Genomic DNA, 27,256 nt, shown 5'->3' on the forward strand with positions numbered 1-27,256 from the left:
TACTGCAAAGAAAAATTAGACGAATCTGAGGAGACGTTGAAAGCATTAATAGCAAGAATTGTTCTTTAAGAGGATACATGGTAATACAATGGAATATATTAATGTTTTCAGTGTGCAGGCTCATCTTATCTTCAATGTCTTTTAAAGGAAAACTTCGTTTTTTTACAAGGGTTCATATTTTAGATTGTAATTAGAGAAAAGAAAAGATGTGTTAAAACATTTTCATTTACTGCTTTCTATCGTTTTAGCGGGTGAGGTGGGGGCATTCGTACAAGTGGCTAAATATGTCTTTTTAGATGCAATAAGCCCATTCCCAAGATGCACCGGAATCTTTCATGAGCAGATTTGACTTATGGGGGCTAGTAATGTTACTGAAAAATAGAACTAAAGAAATCGCTGGCTTATTGTCTAAAAATACATATTTTTGTATCACTTGTACTGTACGCATGTCCCCAACCACAGAAAACAAAATCACTAAAACAATAGAAAGCAGTAAATGAAAATTTTAACACTCATCTTTTCTTTTCTCTAATTATTTCTCTTAAATATGAACCCTTGTTGTAAAAAAACAAAGTTGTCCTTTAAAACTAAGCCTTTTTAAAACCATCACAATGCCTTAAGTTATAATTTATTTGAGGAAACCGTACATTGGTTCATAATGGCTGCTCATAGCTCTCACCATAACAAAAAGCTCATTTCAAATTTATAAAAAAATCAGTTACATTTGGTGACAACGGTGTTACACTGACTAAACAATCCTACTGGAAACCCCAAAATGAAATGAACTTAAAAGAAAGCAAACATGTTTGATTTTTTTTAATATATATATTTATATATATATTTTAATATAATATATATACTTTTAAAACAATACAACACGTATTCCAAAGGAATACGTGGACTGAAAGGGAGAAAAAAAAAGAAAAGAAAAAAAAGAATGATGTTCCTTTAGTAAAGCTCAAAGAGCAACTAACATCTCTTCCAGCAATATGGAGTAATTAAGCTCGTGTCAACATGAGCATTAAAAAACAAAAGTGACTGATAGTGTATTCCATTATACACTGAGGGACCCTGGCCTACTCTTTAAGCCTGAGTTATACTTGGTTGTGTGCGTGTCGTGCACCAAACATAGATGACCTACAAGCTCTTATGAGCTTGGAGATCTGCCAAATTTTCGGTGCACGACATCAGCGTGCAGGGAAGTATATATCAGGCTTTAGCCGAGAATAAAGGACTTTGCAGATTTATGCACTCGAACACAGGATTTAAAGAAAACACAAAACCGAATAACATTACAAGTGGAATCATTGAACTGGCAAATATCCACCACTTCAGTCAAATTTTGGCCTCATCACATAATTAATCAATGATTGAACCATTTCTTCCATTCTTTAAATATGGGAACATTCAAATGCTTATTAAAATAACAAAATATACTCCTGGCTCACGCAGGAAGTGGCTACCAAATCAATGGAACAAGATATTAAATAGCTGTGGTCACCTGGACTGGCCTTTTCCCATGGGGGTCAACTCTTGTTATTGTTATTCTTATGCCTAATTCATACCGTCACTTGCCGAGAAGATCAAATATATCTTTTTGGCAAGCTTCTCTCTTACTGGTATTAATACCATACCTAACAAACCTAGCACTAACTCAACTCCATTAACTCAAGTCTTCCTTTTTGTTCCCCTACACTGACACCTTTACTCACCAACGTTCAGAAATGAAAAACTAAAAACAAAACAAAAAAAATCTAAAAACAGCAAATGGATGGTCAAGATTCAAATGGGTTGTTCATACATTCTCTCGAAGTCTTACGCGCACACATTCAAACCAACACACACAGTGCAATTGGAGAAAGGGCTCTCTCCCTTAGGTTTCGTCCACTTTCTCCCCCATGATATCATTCTGCCCCTGCCCCTTTCCCACTCTGTAGGAACAGTCCCACACTTGATTTGTAACAGCAAGTTCCAGAAAGAGCACTTTTAAAAAGAAAAAAAAAAAAAGAAAAGAAAAAGAAATTGCAGAAATATGGCTTTATATTTAAAACCGTAACAATCAATGTTTCCCCCACCCCCCCAAAAAAACAAATCTTTTTTCCAAAATTTGATTCAACCTTTTTAAAATTCTATCAAGTAGGTTTGTACATAATGCAGTCTTTGCAAGGGTTGGTGTGTTGGCATATGTCCGTTTGTATGCGCACGGGCGTCTGTGTGGGAGCATTTGGTGTGAAGCATGGGTTCAGCTGGTGGAGAGATGGTACTTTGCTGGCATAACCTGGTTATGGTGAGGTCAAGGGATAGATGTGGAGCCCCAGAGTAGTGTGACAGGTCCTGTAGGCAGGGCATAAGCCAGCCCTGGTGGGAGTCAAGAGACGAAGCCACCAGTGTCCAGTACACAAACCTGCTGAGGTCAGATATTCACCGCTTGTTTCCTTGTCATGCTCTGCGATCCATGTCTCGTCTTCATGTTGATCTCCTGGCGTGCATTTATTTGCTTTCTTGTGTATGACTGCGTGAGTTGTGTGTAAAAAGAATGATGGAAAATGTGTCTTGTGCCAGTTTGTGGTTGCGTCATTCAGATCCAGCAGTGCAAGTGTGTGTGTGTGTGTGTGTGTGTGTGTGTGTGTGTGTGTGTGTGTGTGTGTGTGTGTGTGTGTGTGTGTGTAGAGGGACATGGTTGTGAAGGTGTTAGCCTGCCTGCTTGTTTTGAGTGTTTGAACGGTCACTCCCGTATGCTGGCGGAGTAGGAGAATTGGGGGAAGTGCGTACGCTGGTCTGAATCTTCTGGGTCTAGGCTGTCATCTGGAGGACACAGAAGGAATGCATGAAGTTCATTGGTTACTTAAGCCTAATCTAATGTATGCTACAGTCTCACAAAAAGGCGGATGTTCTTACACTTGTCTGGAGGTGTGACGGTAATGGTCTGTGCAGTGAACTCATCATCGAAGTAACGCGTGTCCGTCTCTGACGTCACCTGGGGCTTGAAGGGTGGAATAAGCTACGGCGGGGAAACGAAAGTTTGTTACATATGAAATCATAAATTTAGAAAAATCGGAAACATTATTAACTCTCTAAATGCCCACGTGGTGTCAACGCATCAAACTCTTTGATGTCGCTGGAGGCCCACAATGCGTTTGACGCGTTTACTGTATTTACAGTAACAATATTAAATCTCACTGTAAGGTCGGAGCAACCCTGGATGTTGCCCAATCACCGCGGGTTGTTTCCATTGGACGCTGAGAGCATCACGCCGCCGTTTTTTTTCCATATAATCCAATGCATTTCTCAAACTTTAAAGCCCTTTATCTCTGATGTATTTTTTATGGCTAAAACTGTGGGCATGGCTGGCAAAATGACCAAATTATGATCGGCAAACAACAGCTATAGGCTATACTAGTCCATACAGGGTGAAAGGCAACAACATCCTGACTACGGTCATGTGACCAAGTGATGTCAACAGCATGCATTGATGCAACAGGGCCCTGTAGAACACAATGGAGGTGGATGACTCTGGCGCCACCTGGGGCATTTAATGTATTAACAAGTGTGAGGTTCCATCAAGGAACTTGCTTCAACGTGTGCTGCAGACGCAGCTTGAACATTTAAAGATTCACAAATTACCAACATTTAAAATGGACAAACATAACTTGCAAGAGGTGTTACTGGACACTGCAGATGATCACACATTTTGTGTAAGTTCCTTGACTTGAACAATATTCTCACCTTTCTCTCCACAACATCCTGCCAGTTGATGGAAATGAAGAACTTATGAGTCATCACTTCTTTGGCATCTTCTGCGCTGCCTCCAAGCCTGAAAACAATGAATGCCAGCAGTGTTAACACGAACACTAAAGTACTGAATGTTACGAGGGATCCCTCATAAAAGAGATCCATCTCAATGGGACTTCAACTGTTTATCTGTATAAATAAAAGTCACAAATATATATATATATCCTGACCAAGAGCTTAAGATTTTCTAACAACGTAGCACAACGCAATCATGTCAGAACTTCAACTGTCCACTGGCTGACATTCCATTTACAGTGGAGTAGGGGTGCAGGGTTATCAATTATAAATCACCATTTGCACTTGCTTATCTACACATACCTCTGCTTGGGGTCCTTCTTTAACAGGCCTGCCAGCAGGGCCTTGGCCTCCGGGGCCAAGTTCTTGGGGAAGCGGATTTCCTCCATGAGGATGAGTTCGAACAGACGCTCGTGGTCCTGGTTGTAGAAAGGCAACCGGCCGCACATCATCTCATACATGACTACGCCCAGACCCCACCAGTCTACTGCCCGGCCATAGTCATTGTCTTCTAGCACCTGGTAGGGTAGGAATGGGAGACAAAAAAAAAGGTAAAAAGAAGTAAAAATGTGTATTTTATACAGACTAGACAAAAAACAGTTCAGGCTCAAGCTATCAAGTATCACCCTAATCTGAGGTGTTGTCTCATGGTGTGTATTAATCTCTCTCATGGTTAGATTTCTATTGATTTGGTTTTTGATGTAGAAATTCAGTTTCACCCAACCTCAAGTAGCCATGTCGAGCGCTAGGGGTTATATGGCTTGCCCACAGACACCTCGACGGAGCTGGGAATTGAACCTGAGACATTCTTTAACCATTCAGACAGCTATGGCTAACCAAAATAAAATAAAACTAGGAAAATGTGAAGAACAGGTCTCCGCCAGGCCAAGTAGTAGAAGTCAATCTCAGCCAAAAATATGAAAAGTCTGACAGGTCCATCTTAAGACAATTGTACAATGGGTCTGTAGGATAATATAAAATATATATATATTTTGCAAAAGATTTGCCTCGTGGACGTGGTGCTATAATAGGCCAATTTGAAAGGGTGGCATTTCTTCCTCGGCCTAGTGGGAATGTGCGTGCAGATGACAATCTTAGCCAATCAGGATGGAATGCGAAAAATCGGACAGATCTGTCTTGATCACATGACTGAAGATGATGTGTACCGATTTGTGTGGTGTTTGGACATATAAAGGTTTGTTTTGCAAAAATCTGCCTCCTGGTGGCACGATAAAAGGCTGATGTGAAAAAAGCAGGGCAGAGGTTCTGCCCAGTGTTTCAAGCCGATCGGTCCAACGGTGCCAGAAATTAGCTGTACACAGACGGATGGACAGAAACACACGGACAGACGGGACAAAACAGTCTCGGCCGAGCCTTTGGCCTGGTGGAGACAATCAATTAAACACATGATCCACAGTGTTACTATTCTGGGCATATCATTGCAGATGTACAAGCTCACAACGCATCATGTTGTGCACTTGTAGATTGAGTATTATTTTTGGTGAAGATATTTGGTGTGTAGAGGGAAAAGAGGAGGAGACCAAGTACAGTACTGCACTCCACATCTACATTGAAGGAGACATTCCTGCTTTCATTTGGCTGTATTTCAATAATTTACTATGTAGCTGAGGAGGGGAGAAATGGCTTGTGTTACAATCAAGACAATGTGCTCAGCTTCAGCAGCCAATCCATCACATCTCCCTGCTGACAGGTGCCGCCCCAGCCTGTAGGAGTACATGCGATGACCAGTATCACGCTCCCCGCCCAGCTTCCCTCCCGCGAACATGGGCCAATTGCGGCCCATGTTCGGGTGCAAAGCCGGACGCACCACGGTGGATTTGAACGCAGAACCTCCGTGGTGGTGGGCAGAGACTTTACCACTGCACCACCCAAGCGGTTCAAATAACATTATTGATATTGTCAAGTAGTTGGTGTCCTGAGGTGTAGTAGTGGCCTATCAAGCAAAAATTACACACACACACACACACACACACACACACACACACACACACACACACACACACACACACACACACACACACACACACACACACACACACACACACACACACACACACACACACACACACACACACACACACACACACACACACACACACACACACACACACACACACACACACACACACACACACACACACACACACACGTTCAGAGCAATGCATTGTGGAAGGAATAAAAGAAAAAGTGGTAGGACTCCAAAAAGCAGGCCATAAAATGGATCAGTGCCCACAAGGCAAAGTGTCACAGCCACTGGAGGAGAACATAGCACTTTGTAATCTCTCCTCACAACTCTTTGCTGCTCTAAACTCCCATAAAAATCACTGTACACCACCTGCAGAGTATGCGCTGAGGTACACGTATATATGCCTTCTCATGTCAGGTTTTCTTTTTGCTCAGACACCACTGTATCTTATACAAAAAGGTTGGATGGGTCCTCCTCAGCAGAGAGACAGGAATTACACTAGCATCTGTTTCCATATCAAGCTATAATTGGAGATTGCCCTAGATACATCTCATCACTTTTGGAATGTACAGTACCTCTGGACCCTATCACACCTGATCGAGTAGTTGGCTCACACTTAAGGTGCTCAGAGTTCATTCTGAACTTGGTAGATCTGCATTTGGCTTCTATTGTGGTGACCAAACAGGTCACCACAATATGCAATTGTTTTTGGAAATTGTTATAGCTGTATATTTATGCATTTTATGTTCTATGTTCTTGTTTTATTTTGACACCGATTGTATTATTATTATGAGTAAAATGACTCAGTGTAATCAAGAATAAATCAAACTTGAATGAATGAATGAATGAATGAATTTTCACTTCATGCCATCAAACAGTATATCACCAAACTACATTAGTCCATAGAGTACTCAGGTCTAATAACAATAGTTTTTCATTTATAGAAGCGACAATGCACGCTTACTGCTGGCCTTCACCACCTCTCTCCGTTTGAAGCAGCATTCTGTCCATGCACAACATGCTCCATTTGATTATCATTTACTTTGTTATGGAAAAACATGCTGGGTTTAAGTAATACAAAGTAATAATTGACAGACAAGAGCACAGAATTCCACAAAGCCAGATTTTATCCATATCATTGTGTTGCTGATAAACTGAACCTACCTTACAACAAAATTTATACTAAAACCGCCAGCAGCCCCTAGAGGTCATACTGCACCTAACAACCCAGGAAGTATTTTTAGAGATATCTTGCCTTGGAAGGACAAATGTCTATATAGCCAGGGTTCCTCCAGCAACCTCTCTATTAGATTATGAGATACTTGTGCACTTGACATTTTGGCCAAAGAGTGCCGTTAGAGGAAAAGCCATAGTGTTACCAAAATCAGTAGATTAACGCAGCATAAGCCTGTAAGTGCCTCAAGCATTGAGCATAGGTTTGTTAGTGGCAACGCAAGACGAGCTTCCAGGGAGAATAAATAAACCTAGCAAGTTCAATGGCAATCCGCTAGCTCTTGAAGCACATTCCAATCAAACTTACCGCATCATAATGAAAAACATTGGGAGGAGCCCTGTGGTGTACTGACTTTCACTTAAATAATATTACAAAATACATCTTCATACTTTACATTAAAATGTATCCATCATGTCTATGAACTCTATATGCTAACCAGCACCAGTTTCAATCACATGCTCACGTGGACAATCACACAGTTGTGGTCAGAAAAATACATTTGTATTGTGGAAGTTACCTCTGGGGCCAGGTATTCTGGGGTTCCACAGAAGGTTTTCATGGTTGCCCCGTCAGTAATGCCTTCTTTACACAGGCCAAAGTCTGTTATCTTTATGTGGCCATCCTTGTCCAGCATTAGGTTCTCCAGCTGAAGAAGGAAACAAGATAACTTTACACTTGCTGATGTTCTTAGCCACAGCAACATGACAGAGGTGAACAGCTATGGGGTTGAGCACTGAAGGGCACGCCAGCAGGTAATGAACATGAGATCTTCCCATTAAGTAGAGGACATAGTGGCATCCTGCTTTCTCGTTTACATATTAACTTGGCTGGCAGCAGAGGTGGAGAGACAACATACATTATGTTGAGAGACTACATAGGTTACATAACAGAGGTACTGTACTGTTACTTGATTGAAGTATGATTGATAGATGTTAGATGTAAGGCATTTGCCTAGAAGGACTTATTGATGCCTTGTGTGTTTTTTTAACTTGAACGTTTTCTTAACTGTGTATAGTTGGGGGGGAGGGGTATCTCTGACCATTGCAGTCTTAGAGGATGTTGGAGTTCAGCAAATGATAAGTAATATGACATTTCAAAGATTTACAAAAGAATTCAAGCACATTCAAGGATTTCTCGTACTATACCTACAAACCCTCATATCACCCATTTCTAATAATAGACCAGTGATTCCTTGGTATTATGTTCCCCCTTTGAGCTGGCGATTAAAGCTAAAATAAGGTCTGTTCAGACTGTGGATTATAGCGTATCGACATGGAAAGAGAGGATGCATTACCTTTAGGTCCCTGTAAACTACATTGCGTGAGTGTAGGTATTCCAGTGCAGACACTATCTCAGCACCATAAAATCGCGCCCGGTCTTCTGTGAATACTCTATCTCGGGATAAGTGAAAGAAGAGCTGCAGAGAAAAAAAACAAGTGATCATTGTCTCAAAAGGGCAAACATGTCAACACACACACGTCGTTAATATAATTGAATTGCTGTGTGTTCCCTGTAACTATGGTGTGTGCTGTCCTAATGCTGATTGTAAAGTACCTGGAGCTGCAAATAAATGTAATATATGTATTATTATGATAAAATGACAGATTTGATTCGGAGGGAAAAACAAACAAAAGAAATAACTCACCTCCCCACCATTTGCATACTCCATCACAAAGCATAGCCGGTCATGTGTTTGGAAGGCATATTTTAGTGTCTAAGGAGTGGACAAAACAAATAGTTTGCACCGGTTTAGTTGAGATGGAACTTCTTTGATTCAAACAATTGTGGAGAACAAGGAGTCCAGGAGTTAATAACTCACCGTCAGGAATGGATGCCTTGTATTTTGGAGAACTCTGCTCTCTGTAACTGTGTGCGCCACCTCATCCTAGTATTATACAAACAGAGTCCACACACACCATTAGATGACAGTTGCCATGAAATGTACCACCATGCTATGTGAATTCGCTGTGGTGAAATTGAAATTAGCACTCACTTTGGCAATGATGACTTCTTTGCGGAGTATTTTCATGGCGTAGTACATCCCAGTGGCCTTCTCTTTGACGAGGATCACTTTGCCAAATGTGCCCTTGCCTAATAGCTTCAGGTAGTCAAAGTCACTCATGGTCTGAAGGGACAAGGAGAGAGAGATGCCTGGATTAAGTGCCCTTCAAACGAGGTGCGGTTGCCGTGGGGGCTGCCGCTAGGATCAGCGGTGGCCGCGCCGCGGTGAGACACAAACACACTCGCTCAGCGAGAAAACGTTGTGCGGTATTTCACCAAGATGAACACAATCCATCTCTCACCGCCCGCGTGCGCATGCACAAACGAGCACGCTCGCGGGGATTTTCACGGGACTGCGCCCGCTCGCCTCGCCACCTCTAAACCGAAATAGCCGCCCGCCTCTCATTGAAAATTAATTACTAGGAGGCGGTGACCGCGTATCGTCTGGAACCCACTTTAAGATGACATTATGTAGCAGCGCACCAATAGTGCCTGAGCATAACTATAGGTGGTTTTCAGAAGGTGAAGTGTTTCACTTCATTTTCCTGTGGCTTCGTTTGATTGGCTCAGCAGAATACAGTATATGAACTAGAAAGCGATGTGAAGGTGTCATGAGTTTCCAGTTCAAACCTGCTCCTGATCCAATCAAACAAAGCTATGGGGAAATTAATGAACTGGAAAAGGAAATGGCTAAAGTACTCACACTGGGAGAACAACAGCAATGTTGTCTATCTTAACACTTTACAAGCCAAAATAGAATGGCTGTTGATAGATTAGCCGTGAAATTTCTATTATTGTATTATGATCTGAGACATAATATTATGTTTATAAACATGAGCCCGCCACCCCTCCTTCTTGGACCGCACGGTTGTTTTTTCTTTTTTTTCACTCCCCAGGTTGTTAGCTCACCGTGAATATCTGGATCTCCATTGGGATAGAGTGGCAGTTTTGGCCGAGGCATTTTCTCCCCGTGCGTTTCGCGTGCGCGATCCGTGCGCATATAATCCAAGCATATAATCCAAGAATGACTGAACAGTCGATGTGACCATTTTGGCTAGCTTAGCCCTTAGCACTCCAGCTATGCTAATGTTATCATCTAAACAGTAAACAGACGGCTGCTGGGAGCCTCTGGGAAGGAATGGACCTGACGTCACTTCTGCTTCATGTCAGACGAGCCATGCGCTATCGATGGACGAGTGGTGACTAGGGAAGGTTAGACGATCGCCGATTTTCAGATAAAAATCATTTATTTCGTTTTTAATGACCCAGTACGGTAAAAGACGGCGCGGCTGAGACTCCTTGCTCAGATGTCTGGTATATCCGGTTTTAATATTAAGGGGCTCCCCGTGGCTTGCAAAGTGTTAACATATCGGGTGCTTTATATAATGTATAATTAATTATTTAGATACCTTACGGCAGGGTTTTTCCATTGATTGTACCTTATTTTGAAGACCCACGGAAGCCACGAATGTGTCCATGTTGTGGAAATTCACTATGTTGTAATATCGATCGAAAATGTTTTCTTTCACCCGGAGAAGAAACATTGTTACCCTGACTGTCCGTCGCTTTGATACGGGCCGGTGAAAAAAAGTGTTTCTCGACGACCAACGCGATATCGGCACTCCGCAGCTGGGTTTGAAATCCCGACTTTAGTCGGGAAAAGATCAACTACCAGGTATTAATTAATTAATCCGCCTCTGCCATGTTTTTCAGTGTTTTTACTTATTTTGTCTGGCAACAGGAATACGCCATGTGGCCAGGATGTAAACAAAGACCACAAGACGCACAAGGACAAAATAACATTGTATCCGGGATGATAGTAAAAAATAAAGCATATCCATCAACCTCAACAAGTCCTCTGGGAAAGAAGGCCAAGTCAGCAGAAAACATACGTTCAGTAACAAACAATGGAAGAATACAGTCCCTGTAAGGCTGGGTGATATACAGTACAGTTAATATTATGGGGATGCTATTTCTGTGCACCACTATACAACAAAGTCTAATTCAAGCTTAAGTGGTTAAAGGGGAGAACCAGACATTTTCAACATTGAACTATGTCATTAATATACCTTTGAGATGTGGAAATAAGAAAAAAGTCCCCCCCCCCCTTCTGTGTTTCCTAGAACTGGAGGATTGATTTTGGGGTTTGGCTTGCAAAGTACATCGTGATGATGTCATCACGGTGTACTAATCTATTCGATTTGTCAATTCGTTGATATGTAAGAAATAAAAACAACAAAATGTTTTATCACAAAGTAAACCCTGCTTCATGATTATTCAATTAACCTACATGAGCAAGATTAAGTCGTTAGAGGTCATACGCGTCGCTTTGATATATTTTCAGTTATGCACCCAGCTATTCCAGTAGCCAATACACTAATAATTTCAATATATTTATACGTAAATGATTGCATCTTTCAGTTAAAATGCTGCAAGCAACAAAGTGATAGCGTAAAGCCCGATTAATACTTCGTCACAGGACAGTGTTGTGCCGCTTGCCTCAGAAATAGCAGACCTACACACAAGTTGTGAGCTTGTAGGTCCATTATTTATTATTTAGGACATGTGACAGTGCATAAAATAGGCTTAATGGGGTTACATGGTCCTGTTCTATGCACCTGCACCAAGCTATGAAATGCACAAAATATTGAACTGTTTGTGATTAAATGAAGGTGTGATGGGCAGGTGACACTGACCACTTTGGATCGTGACTTGGACATGGCGATCTCCATCTCCTCTGCGCCACAGCTGTCACTGGGCGAACCAAATTTGATCTCCATGGGCTCCTCGTCCTGCTGCTGACTCTTCAGGCCGTTGGCCACTGTCTGGATGGCTCGCATCCACTCCTCCCTGAAACAAGTGTTATCACCATCAACTTAGTTTACTACACTGATGATTAAACATCCATGACTTTTCAACAGAAAAAGCTGATCATTTTACAGTGGGTTTATCAATTGAAAGTTTGAATCTATAAAATAAATAATCTAGAACTTATTCAAAAATCTAACAAATGGCAGTGTTTTAGAAAATGGTCGACAGTTAAGTAGACTCTTGAGTCCTATTTAATAGGCTATAAACATGCAATAGACAAAGGGTATGCGCATGCATAAAGTGAATGGCAAATCAAGTGAATTTAATGTTGTTTAACATCTTTTAATGCACCGTCAAGGCCAGAAAGTAGTTTTTTGCCACTCAGTAGGCGTTCCTGAATAACTTCCGGGTATGATGATGATGTAACGTGCATACCCTCTATACCAGTGTTATGGTCCTTTGACTGTTTAGTGGGGTTTATACAGAAGACTTAAGAGTGAGGGGTTAGGGGTGAATACGTAATCAGATTTAATGCAGATCTTTATAATACTGCACAATGTATTTCTCTATACTTATAATGTACAATGGCCCATTGAAGTCCTCCATGGCTTAGTTAGCACAACCTTCCTTTGGTCCCATTGTCCAACTAACAAATGTGTTTCTCAATCAGTGGGATGTATTATTTAAGATAAGACAACCATATGCTATAGTTAGTTAGTTTTATTTGGGTTGTGTCACATGTATCACCTCCAAGATTTAACACATCGATTTACGATATATGCTAGACATTACTAGAACCAATATGTCACTTCTCAAATACAGAGTTATGTGACAAATTATTATTAGAATTTGAATCTTGAATCTTCACATATGTCAGATGTAATCACAGTCTACTCTAGTATCTGATAATGAGTTGAAGACCCTTTCACAATTTGGTGAAGGAGAGAGGGAATAACCAAAAAGGAGCTGGCATTAACACTTTGATACATTTCTCAAGGAGAAGAAACAAGAATTATGTTAACTCTCAGATACCTGGAACGCGCCAGAGTCGAGTTAGATTTGAACCACTTTAACCATTATTTTATGCTTTAACTATTGAAAAATAGCAGATATACAAGCTCACAGCGCGGCACCGAGTGCCGCGCTGCGAGCTTGTAGATCTGCTATTTTTGAAAAATCGTGAAAATGAGTGCAAGTCTTTGAATATATTTGACCCGATCTTTGACCCGACTTCCAAATCCTTCCTCTAAATCATGCTGTTCTCAAACTTTTTCATGTCAAGGGCCCCCAAAATTACATGTATTCGGCCGCAGACCCCCATCTCAAAATATGTTGTTCCAGGGACCACCCAGAAGCAAATATTAAAGTTACAAATGTTAGCTTTTAAGTAGATATATTCAAAGACAAATCATGATTTTTCAAAAATAGCAGATCTACAAGCTCGCAGCGCGGCACTCGGTGCCGCGCTGTGAGCTTGTATATCTGCTATTTTTCAATAGTTAAAGCAGTCAATAATCGTAGGCCTAAATGGGTTAAAACCTTTGGACTGCATAGCACTGAACGTCCCTCACCTCTCCTCATTACTGTCCACATGGAAGGTGCGTTCTATCACTGTGGTCCATTGTAGACAACGAATGACAAATGTGTTTGGCCTTGGTCGCTCCGTTTTCATCAGCTGGCATTCTGCTGAGCACAACACACATAATGCTCTATTAGGACGGAACTAAAGAACATCTCACTACAACAGAAACGCATAACTGAGTACACACAAAAAGAAAACACATAGGTGGACAAACCAACCTGCTACAGAGAAATTGTTGAGTGGTGGGAGGCTGTGATCACTGGACATCTCAGGCTTCTCCTTGTAGCCAACAAAGGAACCATCACTCTTTAAGATGAAGTAGCGAGGCCTCCATGTTTTAATGTATTCACCTGGTGACATGGACAGAGGACATATGTGAGCAAATGAGGTTTATGTTTGACTAGGGTCCAGCGAATTGAGGCTCTAGTATTCCATGTGTTCAATATTAGTACACCAAGTGTGTGGTTACATATCCACCATAATGTGAGCCAGTAGTTAGACAGACCATCACCAGCCATAGGTGAAAGTTCACATTTAGACTCCAGACAACATTTCCACCAACATGTGTCCTGTCAACATCCCCTTGAATAAAATAATCCATACCTGACCAACATACCCAATCACTAGCAGTGTGAAATCTGTGCTTCTCTCCTTTATTATACAATGCACTTCATCATTTATGTTGTGTTGAGTAAATGAAAGTCGGTTTGTTGGAGGGGCTTATTCCCTTACAACAAACCCTTAACTTATGTAGGGCTGCAGTTATTGCAAAATGAATGTTTTAAGGATTCGAACTTCAGGAGGGTTTTTCCGAACGGATCACCGAACAATCGAATTTTAATTGAATTAATAAAAACCGAACCTCCGAACCGTCGATGGTTCTGTACTTTAACCAGCTACTTTGTTAAAAAAATCGCTATTATACCCATTAAAAGCAACTTTTTCTCTTTAAAACAGGGTTGGGGTTCAATTCTCGTTAATCCATCTTTGCTTCATGCTTAGTAGAAAGTAGAAACGCTATTTCATCTTTGGGTGGGTGGGTGGATGGGTGTTCGCGGAGCACAAAGTCTACCCTGCTCTGTGCTCTCAGTCAGCAAGCCTGACTGTGTCAGCGAGGCACCGAATGCTTGTGTTTCGCGGCCACAACAGGAGCGGAATTGGAGCGGAGGACGGTCCGCAATCGCTCCAAGCGGTTCGGGCGCATTTTAAAACTACTTATTAACGGTCACCATTAACCGTTAGTGTTTACCGGTAACCTATTTGGCTATCCTATTCCCTACTACTGTGATATTCTGAATAGGCCTATCACATTCTGATAATATTTTTCTCGTGTTGTCGTGTACCCATTTAGACCTGGAAAACCTATACGTTCTATACCTATACGCTATACCCTTCAATCTGGGAAAGCATCTGTGTGATTTTAGATTTTTTTTTTTAAATAAATAAATAGTAGATTTAGGGTGTAGTTGCATCATTATAATGATACTAGTAGTTCCAATTGTAAGTTAATCTTTACACCCCCTACCCTACCTGCTCTCTCAATCAAGGTCACTCATAATAACAGCATATCTCTGCTGTCGGGCTGAAACCTCCCAACTCCAAAATGTTCATTTTTGGGAAAATTAGCTCAAGTGGAGTTAGGAGGTTTTGACCGAAGGGCTTTTTACTACTTTTCATTTGTTCAATATTATTTTAACCAACACACAGATGTAATGGGTGTTCAATAGCACATATTTATGGAAAAAAAATCGGAAACCTCAAAAATGGTTTTGGTCTGTGACGAATAGTGCTATAAGACAGCTATACTGTATGTCTAAAATCTTAAAAGAGAATGCAAGGTTAGGAAGACAGTCACAGTAAGCAGACTGAGATGATTGATGATTGAAAAAAACGCATCGCACCTCTCTTGTGGAGCCATCCTTCTCTCAAGACGCTGACTTCGTTCATGCTGGGGCGGAGGACTCTCTGGATTCAGGGTGGGGCTGTGGGAAAGTGGGGGTAAGGGGTGCGATTCGTCCTGACGCTGGTATGTCAGATGAGTGTGTCAGACATAAAACACCTGGCAACACCTGGAAAAGATCCGCAGAAACCGTAACAGTGAATACCAGATAGGCAGATATCTGACAGACTGAAGAGGCAGGCCGGCAGCCGATTTCACGAAACATTACAAAAATGCCCTATGGTGTAGACTAGATCTATTATATTTTGAATCACAATGCATGGGGCGTAAACACTGTCATGTCAGAAATTAAAAATAAATAAATAAAATAAAAAACACTACACAGTCTTCAGAGACACTTGCCTCTAAGTATAACAACAGAACATCTGCAATAATACTTACATTACATTTACATTCAAAGTCAAGCAGACATTCATGGTCTTTGACAAATGCACCATTGCGATTAACTCTTAAAAAAAGGTACAGTTGTTTTCACAAGTCTCTTATTGTGCATCCAAGTTTGACCAATCGTCAAGGACATAAACAAAGAGCCACGATAATGCTGAATTGTGATGTACCTGCTAACAAGTAACTACCTACCTTCATACCATCTAAAATTCATACTCACAATACCACCTTCCCTGAAGCTCACCTTGTGTCATGGTCAGTGACATTAAAATATGCTAATACTCAGTGATACCAGGAAAAGGTTCAATATGGGGGGTAATTTTACTAGTGGTTGGTAAAATGCCTGCAATGGACTGCCAAGCTCAAAAGTGTATTTGACTGAAAAGTATGGCCTTGGTGGTTTGTATGTATGGTCTTTGCGATCCTATTGAAATTCAAAGTATCTCTCCAAAAATGATACTGTGGTGCATACTGCCACAGGAGGATCACATAGTCTGTTTGAACTGCTTTGTTTACATAGATAAAAATCAATAAGGCAGGCAGGCCCTACTTCCCCCTTTGTTTCAAGCTATTTTATTGCATGATGAATCCACACAGGTCCGTCCGTTGATCTACCACTGATGCCAGTGGCTAAGCTGATAACTGCTGGTTCTTGGGCCAAGCCGGGGACAATCATTAAGTGGAACGATGACCTATGATTTCAGCCAAAGCTTTCGAACTTTTTTCAAACACAGTCAAGTGTGTTTAACTTTAGTAACCTAACCAAATAAGCAAATACAAACATGCAAACTTGCAAAGACCAAGTTGATCATGATAGTCAACTCAAGTAGTAATAAAGAACAGACGACATGGCCAGTTACCGTTAACTGTTTTGACCAATTAATTTCATTCTCTCTCCATCTTACGGTATTTCATAGTAAAGTCGAGCAGCTAACTGATCTAAGATACATGAATGTTAGATAATGCAATAACTCAAAAGCAAGTCCCTATTTGATGCTTCAATTCTGACAATATCCAGACTGACAGTATGTAAGAGGACATGGACCATAAACACACACACAAACACACATCAAGAAGACCAAAGCACAGGTCTCCAGCTAAATGCTAAGTTATTAGCCAGGCAGTGGTAGCCAGTCCAGACCAGGGCTAGCATTCATTACGTTACACGGATGTCAGCGAACTACAGAATCCGGTGCCTCCAGAGGTCGCTGATTTGCAGCTCACACCAAAGGATGATAATGGGACTCCTCCTATCCTATCTATATGCAGTTTATGCACTATTTTGATCAACATTATGCGAGCAGCAGACTGTGCGTAATAGCATCTGTGACAACACACCTAAAAGTTCACAAGTGAATTGCCGAATACACGCTTTTTCTTTTACAAAGAAAAATATATAGTAAACAAAATAAAGAGGAAACGGTTACTTCAGACGTCACACCATTGTATAGGTCACCAAATCTTGTGTACCACATAGTTTTCTTACCTCGACTACGTTTGACTAAAGCCTTTTATCGTGTTTCTTTAAAAAATATAATATATATATATCAAAGTAATGCTCCTGAGGTGTTCCAGCAGTTATAGTTGTCCTTCCAGCAGCCTGTGTGTATTGATCTCTGTCAATGATCACACAGCTTTGATCTACTGCTCGCTGGGCTGCTTTTCTTCCCACACAACGGCGGCGTGCGTCTTCTTCTGTTGTTGCTGCAGTACTGCTGCCTTCAAGTGTTTGCAAGGTAGCAGCAGAGCAGGGGAATACAATAGACTGGACTCAAACAAACTTGACGACTGTCTATTTCCACAACGTAAAAAAATATATATTCCCAGACCGTTTAAATGTCTGTATTTTAGCCTCTTATTCCCTTTGTGTGGTTGGCTGCCGCCTGCTTAGCGCGTATAGGCCATCCGTCCATCCAAAGCTACACAGAACAGCAACCCCACATACGCACACAAACAGGACATGACGTACAGTACGAGGCGAGCAGCAGTGAGGGACCACTGCACCTGAACAGCCAGTACCATGCATAACTATTACACTGTGACCTGTTTTACTGGAAGGATTAGGAAACAACCAATATAGTAAAATGTATAAAAAGATATTTATTGACACAAAACAAATATATAGCCTATATATTTTTAACCTGGTATACATCCATTCGCAGTTTCTAAATGGCAATACATGATTTTGCACTTGGTCCTTCCCCCATGCGGCTGTTTCAGATTCACAGTGGTTTGGATTGTTGCCTTTCTTGCTTTCGCTGCAGATACCGAGCACGGGCATCACTGACAGTGCTTTCGTTGTTTCGCTTCTCCAGTTTCCTCATGGCATCCTCGGCCGACACCTCTGTCAAAAGAAACATCTGTTAGGGCACGAGACACTATTAATAACAGGAGATACAGCCAATCTCTTTCTTAAATTGATTGAAAAACTACAGATGTTGCATGAATAGCCTTTTTAACAACAAACCAGTTGGTAGGCAATTTTATCCAAAGCATATGGGTAGTCTACTAGTCATAAAGGGACCAATACCCTTGCAACTACACTGTAATTTTCATCTGTTGAGCTGGTAACCGGTCTTCTCGCCAAAAATCCAACTCGCCAAATTGTCCACACTCATTGGGCAGGCTTGTCAATGCTCCTGGATTTGCCAGGATGATCGGCAATTACATCTACTATGTTAAATATTTTCTGGGGGAAGACCCCCAGATGAGAAGTCATTATTAAGGATGTCTTACTTTGCTTCAGTCATCAAATCTGTACACCTACATTTGGCATTTTAAGGCTGAAATTGTACCCATGCTAGTAAAGCAAGCCTGATAAAAGTATCAAACATGCACAAAATTCAACAGAACACAGTAAAATATATCTGTTAAGAAGTTTTGGGGAAGGACCACCAGACCCCTGTTGGGGAGTTCTGTGCGCCCCCTAAAAAATAAATCTCCTGGATTCTCCTGTACTAACAGTCCAATGTTGACAACCCTGCTCATTGGCGAGGTGTCCTAGCAAGTTGATTTGGCGAGTTGGAAATTTGGCGAGTGGACCTGTATTCGTTGAGCTAGCCGCAAATTGCAACAAATCTAGGGTTGCATTATCTCCCATAGCGATTAAATGCTTTTTTTTTCTCTCTATCCGATTGTATTAAACAACGTCAAACTCAAAGTGTCACATAATGCAGGAGGCAGTGGGACGTTGCGTTATTGAAGACGAGCGCTTCCAAAATTCAACACTTAGAAAAAAAAAAACATGTCTGCTCGGATTTCGAGAAAGTAACTCATAACATGTCTACGGTGGATTATTCTGAAACAAACACTTTGCAGATAGAAAGAGGATAATTCAAGCTTTCCATAGAGCCGCAATATTGGAGAGTTTGACGCTGTTTAATACAAGCAGATAGCTTTTGATGCATTGAATCCCTATGGGAGGTATTGCAACCCTAGATTCATCAGATTAAAAAATAAATGATTAAATGGGGGAAAAAAACCTGTAGGTCTTTTTGCTGCCTCTCTGGTCTCCCATTTTGCAATCTCTTCGTCAGTCACCTCCTCCCTTGCCACACTGCTCAATTCATAGACGTCAACCTCATGGAGCTTAGGCAACAGGTCCTTTACCCACTGGTAACGAATGGGGCACACAGTACGGATGTACACCCGTGAGGTCACAAGCACATCATGGAAAATGACCCAGTTCAGCTCTGCTTCATGGTCAAACAGCTTTGAGACAAAATGAGAAATAACAGGACTTTAAGACTGCACAGATTATGCTCAATGGCCAACACCTACTCAGTGCTTCAAATGTAAAGTGCTGTATTATGATCTATGTATATACTTTATGGCAGGGGTCTTCAAAGTTTTCAGGCCAAGGACCCCTTAGTTGAGAGAGAGATGAAGCAGGGACCCCCCACAACCTTTTCATAGATTCCATATACTGTAGTTTAATTGTTTGACAGCACAATCATCAATGTATTATGGATTCATGTCAATTTGTGTTTTCAGATATTTAACCACATGAACTGTCAATACTTAATAAAGTTGACCTTTCACTATGTTCTTTTTCCCCTCTACACCAAACCTCTTTGCCAAAAATAGCCGATCTACAAGCTCACGCAGCGCGAGGAGTTGTGAGCTATTCAGCTATTTTTGGCTAAAGTTCTCAGAATAAGGACGCTAGGTTTCACATAGTTAATATAAAAGAAAAAAGTTTCTATCCCACAAAGATTTTGAGGACCCCCTGTAGTACCTTGGAGGACCCCCTAGGGGTCCCTGACCCCCTCTTGAAGACCCTTGCAGTATGGGTTATATTCTACCCCTTGGATTTGATTGAGGTTAGAGTCTTGTACAGCAAATTTTAAAAGACAGCAATTACCCATGACAGTTTAAAAGTTAAAAATATTTACCGATGACGATGGATGAATGTGAACCATGGATCCATGGCCATCCATTGTGCAAAATACCTTTCCAATAGACCTAGAGTGATGGAGTAAATGTATACGTAAACGAAAATGAATATTAAAAAAAAGCTCACAATACAAAAAAAGCGACTAAATAAAAATCTAAATGTGTTTAATTAAAACAAACCTTCTAGCAACATTAGTGAAGTATCCAGTGCAGAGGCAACGTCTGAAGAGTTCACTCTTATCCCCATTGAAAGTCTCTACAGGAAAATCTCTCTTCTGAAAAAGAACAGGATGCATCCATTCATTTATGTTGATCAATAACAAGGTAACCTAGAGGTGAGCCATGTGTCTGTTTAAGCTCAACGTTGTGTTGACATTTAGCGCCCTCTGGTGGACAAATGTGCAGACACAGACTTACAGCCTCATTAGAATAATCTTACACTCACGCTCATACACGGCTCAACTAATAATAACACATGACAGCTCTCTCAGTGACCTGTTTGAGTCGCAAGAGGATCTCTCGGAGCTGGGTCTCCACACTGAAAGCAGACTTCAGTGCTCTCCAGTGGATCCAGTTGTCCTTACACCATGCTGAGGGAGAATCGCTGTAGAATGAAAGAAGGAAGGTTAGGAGGAAAAGATCTTGTTGGGTTTTTAATTATTGAAAAACGTTCTGACACACCTTGGTGAACCACACCAAAGCCATGCCCAAACGTAACTCTACAGTCAGTGAAGTCTACTTTAAGTATTGTATGATTGAACCTACAATTTTTTAATTACACAACATTACACCAGAAGAACAAATGATTGAGATCGAATTTCATATCTAAGCAGATAACAAAAAAAGGGAATCATTAAGAGCCATCTATAATGTTAAACTGCCACATGTTGAAATTAATTTGTCCAATAAAACAAAATAAAGTATTAAAGTACCACATACAATTTAGGTATTTTGCAGACACTCTTAATCCAGAGCGAGGTAGACACGAGGTAATACATCAAATGCATAGAAATAGCAATCTAGCGTCATAGATAAAACACATAAAACTATGCTCTGCTTGTGCTTTTTGTGATAGATAAATAAATAGATATGTGTAATCTGAAAAGTACTGCACCTGTCTTTACACTGCTGGAACACACTCAACAGCAGGGCAAAGTCATTGATACTGCCCGATTTGGCTGCCAGCTGTTTGTGTTTCTCATCTGCCTCTTTCTGCTTCTCAGGGTGGCCTACAGGGAGTACAAAGTAAAATCATTGTGCACTGAAATCCCATCTCCATAAATGTCCACCTTCATCATTGCAGTTGCCTTGCACTCCTCAAATAAACCCTCCTGGGTAATATTTGATCATTTTGGGCACGTAACAAAAGGTGAACAATTGGCAAAAGTAACAGATCTTGAAGCTCAAAACATATCACATCACATTGTGAGCTTGTAGATCAGATTTCAACACTTTCAGATCTGGTGTATAGGGGAAAAGGAGGGGACCAAGTAGAGATCCTTGGGGGATCCCATTCAACAAAGTATATAGGGATTAACGAAAAAGTTATAATTTCATTGTTAAAGACAGGAGAAGACGTCTTTCTATATGTTATCGTATAGGTGTATGCATGGAGTTTTCCTTCTATTAATTGAATTTTGTATTTTGTTGTTCTCTAAATGAGAATTATGCTGCATTAAACCTATCACAATTATTGTGTATAAACCTTTATTACTTCTGTATGAAGCACAGTTAAGCCCAATGCATTATACACTAGGAGAGCTGGGAAAAAATCGGTTTGATTTTATTTTGGGTCCATAAAAGTAATTTCATACTGCTGTGTTTTGCGCTCCTGGCTCATGCCATTGTTCATGCCGAGTGGAGACTCCCTCGAGCAGCAGCAGCACTGTATTGAGCAGTGTGTACTAGGCTACACTACAGCCAGAAGCACTGTTGGAAGTGGAACAGATGGTTAAATGTATACCTGGATATCGCGACAGCGACGCATTGCGGGGAATTTGTGATGGAAGTTTTCCCTTTCCAGCGATAGGTTGTGTTTATTAATGGTCACTAGAGAGATTTCAGAGCTGTTTGTACCTCATGGAAGTTGGCTTGTTTCACTTCCAAACTACCCCTGCTTTTCACTTGCTAGCGCAAGTGAACAAACTTGAAGCTGTGTTGAATTAAAGCAGAAACAATGCGGAACACCGAACTGGGTTTGAGTAGTTAGAACATCTCAGAGGCACCAAACAGCCGATTCTTGTTCCATTTCCCGCCCACCCGAACCTCTGAATGACATCATATTGTGGCCGAACCTAACCTAAGTTGCTGACCTGGTCGAATGAAGATGTTCTCCACGGACAGCATGGACGCTACGGGGAGGAGCAGGTTCTCGCAGCCAAAAGACGCAGCTTTGAGCAAGGCCCTGGTGAGCCCTGGCTGAAGAGGGAACTCCACCATCAGCTCTCCCAGCCGCGTCACTATACCTCTCCTACAGACACACCAGGCAAAAGACGATCAACTAAATTCAACAAATTATTAGATCTGTGAACAATATGGCAAAATAGATACTGTAGATGTCGACATATGCTGTACATCGTTTCAGAACGGCAGGTCTCAAATCAATAAGGTTTTATTTTATGTCCATATGTAGGGTGTCTTACCTGTCAATGGCATCACACTGATAGAGCTGTTTTAGTGCCTCCAGAATAAACCTCTCTTCTGGACGGTCCAGATATGGGAACCTTAAAAGTTAACCGTATTCATTATAGTAGTTGACATTAAATATGCTCAAGATAATAAACGTAACTGTTACAGTGTACACTAGTGTACAGTACACAAGAATCTAGAAAGATGCAATTGGAAATGGCAAATTACCATGAGTCACTATTATGACTGTCCCTATTTGAGCGGTGCTAACCATTCTGTCCTTGTCCCTTTTATGCCCATATATGGAGATCCCTGATGTCATACATCTATGATGTCAGTCATCTCCATATTTGGGAAAAGTTTAATTTTGAATTAAAGGAATCAATGGAGAAATTCACGAATACATTTATATAAATTAAACTATGTAACGTATCTCTTAGCAAAATGCAAGGAATCGATTCCCGATGAAGCCAGTCGATTTGACATATGGCCCAAGTGCGTGCCACCAAAACTGTGGGAGGAGTAGCGCGGCAAAATAAAGTTTATCTAGGAAGGGAAAGATGGAATAAAGTCGAATAAAGTACTATATAGTCTGTTGCCCTGCAGGGGCAACCACACTAATAAAGAAATGGACACTCATACCTGATGACATCATGAACTCCCAGGCACTTGAGTGTGAGTATTACTGCAGAAAGGCTGGTCCTCTGGATCTCTGGGACTGTGTATTCAAGCATGGATTTTTCCCAGAATTCCTTTGTATATATCCGAAAGCATTTCCCAGCTGAGGTTCTCCCAGCTCGGCCGGCCCTCTGCTGAGCTTCACTCCTAATCACACACAATTCACAGGTGAGTTACTTATATTTGCAAATGTAGTTAACGGCATAGGTGTAAACTAATTTTGTATCAAGTTATTCAGTCGGGTACTGTATGTCCCCATACTCACTTTGAAATAGGCACCACCTCCAAAATATCCATGCCAACCCTCGAGTTGTGATTGAGCTGTTTCACAAACCCACTGTCAACAATGTACCTGTATGGAGTGCAAAGTTGTAATTGGATGTACACAATTAACAAGTCTGTGATATATTAATCATAACATCAGCTTATGAGATATTTATTTGACGATACATGCAGGTCAAACAACGATGTAACCAAAAGCTTGGCTCACTTTATCCCATTGATGGTGAGAGATGTGGCCGCAATGTTGGTGGCTACTACACACTTCCTTATACCTGGAGGGGGTGGCTGAAAGATCTGCCTTTGCTGATCTGTGGTAAGTAACGGTACAAATAGTCAGTTTTGACACAGTATACTATTTTATGATGGTGCAAGAAATACTTTTACTATTTAAAAAAATCCTACAATTTTAGAGAACATTATTTAGCAGTGGTTAAAAATCTACTTACCAGTGGGCATAGATCCATATAGGGGCAAAATAAGAAGGCCCTCCACTGTTTGGTCATGTACGTCATATCGGTAGTCAATGGACTCAGCTTTCTCATACAGTATGTCACAAGCCTTCTCGATCTCAGCCTGACCTGTACAAAAAATAGATAATTTTAGCATTTTGGATTAAAGTAAGCTTTGGCCATTGCAATGGTGTGGAACAGCGCATCTCTAAGGACTCTCGATCAGTGGCTTACCAGTCAAAAACACCAGAATGTCCCCAGCCATTTCACTGGTATGCACATCAAGGGCCACCTTCACAACCTTTTAAACCAAAATAGGTAATATTTATTAATACGTGGGTGTAATTCAGGTTCCGAATACTAATATTCACGCTAAAATTAGACTTTATTAGCAACATGACTTGTTTGGACACATGAGTTGAGTACAGTGTATTCAGTATACAGTACATAGACTTCAGATCAGAACAAACACCTGGCTGCGTTATATTGTGCCCCCTTTGCAAACTGCGGCTGGCAAAAGAAGGCCAATTTATTTTGTCCCCTGGGCTTGAACTGACTTTCAGTCCAGACTCAAATTGCCTTCTTTGATTTCACTTAGGACTTTTAAAAAGATTACAACATAACCGAAGCTGTGCCTGCTTTGAGGTTTAGGTTAAATTCTTTTAGGCATTTTATGTTATTTGGTCAGTGACTGTCCAAAGACCTTAAACTCCAGGGACTCTCACTGGTGTAATGAATGGTAGACAGTATGTTTGTTTTAAGGAGTTTTGTCCTGTATTTTCTTAAGAATGTGAACCTGTCTAACATCTCTGCCTCTTGGCCAGTGCATACTTGCAAAAGAGACTTTTTTACTGGTTAAATAAATGTCATATGTACTGTACTTCAAATAAGAAAGAAGAGATTGAACTATGCTTTACTCACGAAAGAACAATTCTTCTCAGGTCTTTCAGATTTGTTGCTTATGAAGTTCAAAATCAATCTTCATAACATGATACTCAAAATAAATGAATAATAATGACAAAACACAACCCACTTCTTTCACATAAATAGAGTTCTCCAAGTCTTTGGGTCCTATGGCACTGCCAAACCTGCAGGTGACAGGAAAGGTCCTCCCAGGAATAGTGAAAACAGGACAGTCGCCAAGGAAGGCTGAGAGCTTGTCTGTCTCCAACGTGGCTGACATCACTACAACCCTCAGCGGGAGTGAGCGGCCTTTGATGTCCTTACTGGGTTTGGAAAAGGTTTTCTTCAACAAACCCAACAGAATATCCTGCAAAACATAGTAAACCACACTTAATCGTCTCTCGAGTCAGATTGTTATTGTTCCCTTGTTGTGTTTTCTCTGATGTTGCCTTATATTATGAAGCCTTTTTGAGCTGCATCATAAGACCATCCGAAATGTTTTACTACGTGAATTCTGAAGAGAGAAAAATAAAACATTTTGGAAATGTACTTTGTTCAGCAAAGTAACAATGCTAGTCTACTAGTTGGGACATTCACTTCGTCTAGGTTCTGTGAGTTCACACTCCAAGTATCAATGCATTGTTCAATACAAGTAAACAAACTACATAACCTCAGCATTCATTTCACTATGTGTGAGTGATGGACAAGGAGGAGAGCACACGATCTTTATTCAGAAGACAGAGATACTTTGCACATAAACAGCAAACTCACTGTGTTGAGGCTTCGTTCATGGGCTTCATCCAAAATCACCACACTGTACTGAGAAAGGCCTGGGTCTGCCAGGACCTCTCTGAGCAAACATCCATCTGTCATGTACTTCACTACTGTGTCCTGAACGACATGTAATCATCATACAGTCAGAAAGTCATAGTGTTTATTGTTTACACGTAACATTATGTATGTGTATACATTTCATCAAGTACATAAAAGTATCTTTGTCCCTCACCTGTGTTGTACAGTCGTCAAAGCGTACTTGATAGCCAACCTCTCTACCTAGACTGCATTGCATTTCCTGGGCTACCCTCTGGGCCACTGTAATAGCTGCCACTCGCCTGGGTTGGGTGATGCCAATTTTGCCATCTTTGCAAAATCCTATAACAGAAAGTATAGAGAGAGCATCATTCCAGGGCATGTCATCTTGCCTTTATGTTATTCTGATAGTGATTGAACATGATTTGTATGACATGAAAGAGGCACAATTACACAGTTGAATCCCAAGTTTTAATTGTTCAATTTAAATCTGAGTGACCTGGGTAATAATACAAGTACAACCAAATCCCTGAGGATCCATTCCTCTCTGACAGAATCGTACAGTAGTCAGAGAGGATTTCATGGTCTGATAGCCTCTGCTAATGATGGTGCCAAGTGTTATTGATTGATTGATTGAAGAGTTTATTAGCAGTTTGCAATAGAAGAAAAGTAGTTTCATGACAGTACAAATCACTGGTACAAGGTCAACTAAAAGGAGATCCTAGTAAGCTTTACGGCTTATTTACACAGGAACCACTGAATTACCTGCTTGATATAAGTATTGTGGCAGTTGTGTGGTTTTCCCACTGCCAGTCTCTCCTGTCACCACTAGGAAGGGACTGTCTCTCACAGCATGAACTAGTTGGCTCTTATGCTGATAGATAGGCAGCCTCTTGGATTCATCACTCGTGTCCCATCTCGTTCGCTTTGACATATCGGCTCTGTCTGTGGTCAGATGAAGGCCAGGTGTTGAAGGTATCACTATCACCAGACTGGTGAAAAGTAAGCCTGAATTAGTAACTGTATCTGTATCTGGTCATTTAGTTACTTTTTTTACTGGATACAAGTCCATTCGTTTACACGCCGTTTGCACAACACAAAGACCACAGCCTCCGATCACTTCCGCAAAACAATCCCATCCGTGTTGTCATTGGCGAAGGTATGACCATGTGACTGAAAGCGTAAGCTCCTCCCCATAAGCAAAAAATAAAAACGGACTACGTCGCTCTCTTTGAGCAAATAAAAATGATGTATTTTTGGAATTACATCTCGAATCAAAGTCACCAAATAACAGTGGGAGAAGAACTAATGGCCCGCACAAGTGATTTATTAATAGTGCAGA

At 41.0% G+C, this 27,256-nt stretch overlaps 2 protein-coding genes across 3 annotated transcripts; both read right to left on the bottom strand.

Moving 5' to 3' along the window:
• Positions 1 to 765: 765 nt before the first annotated feature.
• On the bottom strand, positions 766 to 17,670 carry akt2 (v-akt murine thymoma viral oncogene homolog 2). 2 transcript variants are annotated; one of them, XM_080732108.1, is made up of 14 exons: positions 17,256 to 17,670; positions 15,324 to 15,491; positions 13,641 to 13,772; positions 13,412 to 13,526; positions 11,726 to 11,879; positions 9,022 to 9,153; positions 8,848 to 8,913; positions 8,674 to 8,742; positions 8,323 to 8,445; positions 7,546 to 7,674; positions 4,111 to 4,325; positions 3,727 to 3,814; positions 2,899 to 3,001; positions 766 to 2,805 (listed from the first exon to the last, which is right to left on the bottom strand). In XM_080732108.1, the coding sequence occupies exons 2-14, from the start codon at positions 15,367 to 15,369 to the stop codon at positions 2,726 to 2,728; spliced, it is 1,452 nt and encodes a 483-aa protein (XP_080588234.1). In that variant the 5' UTR covers positions 15,370 to 15,491; positions 17,256 to 17,670; the 3' UTR covers positions 766 to 2,725. The 2 variants fall into 2 exon arrangements, with proteins under 2 accessions (XP_080588234.1, XP_080588235.1); XM_080732109.1 differs by having other exon boundaries at positions 767 to 2,805; positions 13,412 to 13,523.
• Positions 17,671 to 17,905: 235 nt separating this feature from the next.
• On the bottom strand, positions 17,906 to 26,920 carry dhx40 (DEAH (Asp-Glu-Ala-His) box polypeptide 40). The gene is made up of 17 exons (XM_080731308.1): positions 26,680 to 26,920; positions 26,111 to 26,256; positions 25,876 to 25,995; positions 25,235 to 25,471; positions 24,436 to 24,502; positions 24,199 to 24,330; positions 23,961 to 24,060; positions 23,736 to 23,822; positions 23,435 to 23,617; positions 22,807 to 22,887; positions 22,477 to 22,634; positions 21,279 to 21,393; positions 20,660 to 20,768; positions 20,345 to 20,439; positions 20,164 to 20,233; positions 19,252 to 19,480; positions 17,906 to 18,113 (listed from the first exon to the last, which is right to left on the bottom strand). The coding sequence occupies exons 1-17, from the start codon at positions 26,846 to 26,848 to the stop codon at positions 17,992 to 17,994; spliced, it is 2,220 nt and encodes a 739-aa protein (XP_080587434.1). The 5' UTR covers positions 26,849 to 26,920; the 3' UTR covers positions 17,906 to 17,991.
• Positions 26,921 to 27,256: the final 336 nt, after the last annotated feature.

The sequence above is a fragment of the Nannobrachium achirus genome, assembly GCF_963921795.1.
Source record: "Nannobrachium achirus genome assembly, chromosome: 8".
Lineage (NCBI taxonomy): Eukaryota > Metazoa > Chordata > Actinopteri > Myctophiformes > Myctophidae > Nannobrachium > Nannobrachium achirus.